This window comes from Frankliniella occidentalis, unplaced genomic scaffold (genome assembly GCF_000697945.3).
Source record: "Frankliniella occidentalis isolate FOCC.00 unplaced genomic scaffold, Focc_3.1 Scaffold81, whole genome shotgun sequence".
NCBI classification, from domain to species: Eukaryota; Metazoa; Arthropoda; class Insecta; order Thysanoptera; family Thripidae; genus Frankliniella; species Frankliniella occidentalis.
Genome location: NW_026267211.1, coordinates 125,862 through 131,116, shown reverse-complemented (window position 1 = coordinate 131,116; position 5,255 = coordinate 125,862). Strand labels below are relative to the sequence as shown.

At 37.4% G+C, this 5,255-nt stretch overlaps 1 protein-coding gene across 1 annotated transcript; it reads left to right on the top strand.

Annotated features, from left to right (window-relative positions):
- Positions 1-498: 498 nt before the first annotated feature.
- Positions 499-3,908, top strand: LOC113202669 (vacuolar protein sorting-associated protein 45). Its single transcript, XM_026417019.2, has 13 exons — positions 499-712; positions 828-945; positions 1,026-1,221; positions 1,296-1,445; positions 1,556-1,692; positions 1,769-1,879; positions 1,975-2,109; positions 2,188-2,328; positions 2,417-2,554; positions 2,643-2,801; positions 2,873-2,974; positions 3,073-3,209; positions 3,283-3,908. The coding sequence occupies exons 2-13, from the start codon at positions 853-855 to the stop codon at positions 3,470-3,472; spliced, it is 1,689 nt and encodes a 562-aa protein (XP_026272804.1). The 5' UTR covers positions 499-712; positions 828-852; the 3' UTR covers positions 3,473-3,908.
- The last annotated feature ends 1,347 nt before the right edge of the window (positions 3,909-5,255 follow it).

The window sequence follows — 5,255 nt, the reverse complement described above, 5'->3', positions numbered from 1 at the left end:
ATGAGAGTCGTGTTCCCCGAATGCAGGTACACCACTGTTGTAGCAGCTTCAACTGAACCGCTTGTCAACATGCACTGCTTATGATTTGCTTAATACGCCGGAATGAAACATATTACATCAAATACCGCTCACGGGAGGAGCCGATTTTGATTATTAGGGATTCGGCTTATTTGTGTCCTAAAAATACAAACGTGTTTTCAATCAAATCAGCAAGCATCAATTTTTTGGTTTCTTAGAATCATTAGGGAATCGATCGGAGTGTAGGGGGGTGGCACCGGGGGTACCGGGGAACGACTCCCCGGGCAGCGCTGCCTACCTGGAAACGTTCCTCGGTTCACCCCTGCAGACAGCTTTCCAAAAGGTCACTATTACGACACTTTTTTTTTCTATCCCTTACACGGCGTACAACTCCGATATGTTCCCACTCTAACGCCCGCGAGATAGGCAGCCCATCGAGCAGCCCTTATTGTTGATGACGCCATACTATGGTCCGCTGTCTCCCCTGCGCCCCCAGCACTCCAGCAGACAGCTTTGCCGACAGCTGGGCTTCGTTTCTGTTAAGTTTTTGCTTCTTGCCAACGACATGATGAACTATTTACTCTCTAACTTTACCAGTATTCATATAATATACTATATTTTCACTTGAAAAACATCGGGCTGCGGAGATTCAATCTAGATGTTCATTTAATTCTTCGAGTTCTCATTATAACCTGTAGGTCTCTATGTTTTGGTTGCGTTCTGACAGCTGAAATGTTTCTGTTTTAAGCTGCTCTTTTGCTTTTCGAGCGAACTTTTGACAAATCTGACCGCCTCCCATTCATTATTAGGTGCGGTTTCACACATTCATTCACCATGAATTGCATCTTAGCTGTAAAGATGTACATCACCAAAATGACAGATGAGAGTGGACCTGGCATGAAAGTCCTTTTGATGGACAAGGAAACAGTAAGTAGGAGGAGAAAAATATTTGGAGGAAAATGTAATTGCTATTATTATTATTAATTATGTTTTTCAATACCCCATAGACTAGCATAGTGAGTATGGTGTTTGGTCAATCAGAAATTCAACAACGTGAAGTTTATCTGTTTGAGAGAATAGATGCAGGAAACACAGAGCCTATGAAACACTTAAAGTGCATTGCATTTTTAAGACCTTCAAAAGAGAATATCCATTCTCTGGCCATGGAACTGCGCAGACCCAGATATGGTTCTTATTATATTTGTAAGTTTCTCTTACTTATTCTTATAATATCAATGATGAGTTAAACATTTAAATGACATTGATTGTTCCTATAGATTTCAGTAACATCACTCCTAAAGCTGACATCAAAACATTGGCTGAGGCAGATGAGCAGGAGGTGGTGAGAGAAATTCAAGAATTCTATGGAGACTATCTTGCAATGGGTCCACACTTATTTTCCTTGGGAATCCCCATTAGCTATCAAGGTAACCACATAAAAGCATTATGTTGTTGTTTATTTATTTTTATTTTTTTCTAAATGCTTGAAGAAATGATGTCCCTTCAATATTTGGATTATATTCTTATCCAATTTCAGGCAATGGTTGGGATCATGACATTTTGTCCCGTTGTGTGCAAGGTGTGACATCAGTCTTGCTGTCACTTCAAAAAAATCCTTTTATTCGCTATCAAAATAATTCCAAAATGGCTAAAAGACTAGCAGAAACAATTCGGGTTAGTGAAGATTGTTTACTTTTTGAAATCTAACATTACATAACACTTTACTGTTTATTGATACCATTCTTTTCAGCAAGTGTTATCCAAAGAGTCAGAGCTGTTTGAATTTCGTCAAATTGGACCTCCTCCCTTGCTTTTGATTTTAGACCGGAGGGATGATCCAGTGACTCCTTTACTGAATCAGGTGTGAAAGTACTGATATAATGCTGTTCAATGTAAATGCTACTCTTGATCTCTCTTTAGTTACTGTACACTAACAATAACAGATTTTATTTCTAGTGGACATATCAAGCTATGGTTCATGAACTGCTCACAATTAATAACAATCGTGTTAGCCTTGGTCATGTTCAAGGTATCTCCAAAGAGCTGAAGGAGGTAGTCTTGTCTGCTGAACAGGATGAGTTCTATGCAAATGTAGGTATTTCTTTATAATTTACTGAAATTTTTAGAAGAAAGATCTGTATGTCAACCTACTTTCATTATCTTCCACAGAATTTATACTTAAACTTTGGTGAAATTGGTCAAACAATCAAAGACCTCATGGATGAATTCCAAAAGAGGTCTAAAAGCAACCGCAAACTTGAAAGTATACAGGACATGAAAAATTTTGTTGAAGCTTATCCCCAGTTCAAAGTACATCATCTTGGCTTTTTACCTTTCTTATTTTATTTATGATACGATATTATGTTTTCTATGCTTTATGTATGACTATTCGTTCCAGAAAATGTCTGGAACTGTGTCAAAGCACGTTGTTGTTGTTGGTGAGCTGGCCTCATTGATGGAACGACATAATCTGTTAGAAGTATCGGAGACAGAACAAGAATTAGCCTGTCAAGAGGCCCACTCCCAACATTTCCAGGCAAGTGCTTCATGGTAAAAAATTAATTGATTTTCACTATTTTTTGTATGCTTCCTGTTTACTTATTAAACTTTTATGAACTTTGCAGCATGTGAGAAGGCTTATAGCGAATGAGAAGGTTCGGCACGAAGATGCAGCAAAATTGGTTATGCTTTATGCATTGCGCTATGAAAATCACTCCAATAATGATACTTCTGGGCTGATAGAGTTGCTGAAAAAAAAAGGAGTTTCTGATAGATTAGTGAAAGTAAGTTTCCATTCAGATTGCGTCAGATTGCAGAAATGAATTTTCTTTTTATTGCCTATTTATTTATTTAGATGGTCCGCACCGTGGTTGAGTATGGAGGTGCACACGCACGCCAGAGTGATTTGTTTGGCCATCAGGAAGCTGTTGTTCAAATTACCAAAAGATTCTTTAAGGTAGCAATGATTAATGATTCTGACATACAACATGGTTTCATATCTACGCCAATTCAAAGGTTTCTCTTAATTCTCTTTTCTTGATTCCTTTCTCGCAGGATTTGAGGGGTGTGGAGAATGTTTACACTCAACATAAGCCATTACTAGTGGAAACCTTAGAAGATTTATCAAAAGGAAGAGTAAAGGAATCATTGTTTCCATTTTTGGGTAACAATAGCAATGTTGCTACAAAACGGTGAGCTCTTAAAATCACTAGAAAAAACTTTCAGACTTAGAAATGTGAATTTAAACACTTTCCTGTTTTTCAGACCCCAGGATGTTATTGTTTTCATAATTGGTGGTGCAACATATGAAGAGGCTCTTTCAGTACAGCAAATAAATCAAACATCTTCTCTTGGAATTCGAGTAATTCTTGGTGGTACTACTATACACAACTCAACAACATTCCTGAATGAGGTAGATGCAGCAAGTGCTCGAAGTCGCATTCAAAACCTTTGAGATACGCTTGTCTTTTTTTATCTCAGTGCATTTGTTCTTGAAATACCTTTATTCATTTAATTGTTATGTTACCTCATGTGATTCATTTGTATTTTGTTGGAATTGTATACCGTTAGCCTACAGCTTATATATTTAAAAATCAATATATTTTTATTTCCAAACACATTTGTGAATTGTAACAGAGGTATGACCCAATTCCGTTTGTTTTTAAAATCCTGTTTGTTTATGACATGCTGGAACCTACTTTTGAAAGAAGTATTATATCATGGAGGTTTACTGTGATTTTAATTTTTGTTAATTAATCATCAATATTATGTCTCTTTCTTCATAACTAGTGAGAAACAGACGACCTGCTTTCCATGATACTATATATAGCGCTGCAATTAAACATATGTTGAAGCGAATAATCAAATAAGAAGCTTGAATCCTTTCATAATTATGTTTTTCATGTTTACCTAACTGTCCTTCCACAAATATTTACCAAGATCAAACAAACATTGTTTCAGCTTTTTCTTTCTTATGATAGTGCTGAAAAGTTTCCACATTATTCAGACAAAATCTCCCGGTCCAAAAAGTACCAATTATTTCTTCCAATTTACTTGTTTACTCTGTAGACCTGATTCTCAAGACCAACTTTTTTAAAGAAAAAAGTTTTGTGTTGATGCATGTAAAAACAGAAAGATTTAAAAGAAAAGTTTTAACAGGAAAAGGGAAATTATAACTTCTGTAAGACTCATTAGTTGATAGTGATTGTGGAGTTATATTTCAGCAAGATTGGAAGGAGATTTAGGCTCGTTGAGATTTTAGGTTGATTGATCAGCAATTTGATTTTCCGCGCCCTTTCTTTGGTAGCAGTGTTGTCTTTGCCTAGCGATTCAAATGCAAGTAACACTTTCCTTTACCATCCGTCGGCCTCTTCGAAATGGTTGTTTTAATGAACATACCTGCTTCTGTAAATGATTCTTCTTGTTGAATAAATATATGTGGGAACCGGTGGTTGAAGATGAGTGTAACACTTTTACTGTTGCAAACTGCCCCTACTGATCGTTTAGCGCGTTGACATTTCTCCCGTGTGCTGAATCAACGACGCAGCCGCAGTGCGCAGCGCGCGGACGGAAGAAACAAAACAAAAAAGTAGGCCGTCCTGCAAGTGAACTAGGGGGAAGACGGAAGGCCGGAAGAGTTAGACAAGACAAGATGTAAACACTCTTACTTGGATTGATCTCCAGTGATTTTTATTGCATGACCTTCGTTTGAGAGGCTGCCATAGTTCCAGACCAGTGACTGAGATTTTGAATCTCTTTACAGTATTGCAATTGTAGTTTGTTGAACATCTGAGAGGTTAGGATGGCCTCTGCTTTGACTGATGATAAAAAGTCTGAAGATGACAGTGATCATCTCAACCCTGATGACATGGATAATGATAGTCGATGCGTAACGGACGTTGGTCACCCTCGCATGGTCTCTAGGCTGAGGCTTAAAAATGAGGTAGAGGGAGTTTGTAAGAACTGCGATGCACGCATTCAAGTTAACGAAGCAGCTCTTACAAAACATTATGCAGGTCACTTTTCAGATGAAACTTGTCAATATTGTGATTCATTTGTATTTTCCTACTATACTATTGAAAACCCCAACAAAATTGAATATTGGCATGCTTGCCGAAGTAAACCACAAAAAACACCTGATGATATGAATGCAAATGTTATCGGATCCGAGGACCAATGATTTGTGGAGTTGTAGAGACTTTTACTCCTCCTAGGTTATTTTACTATTTTCTACATTT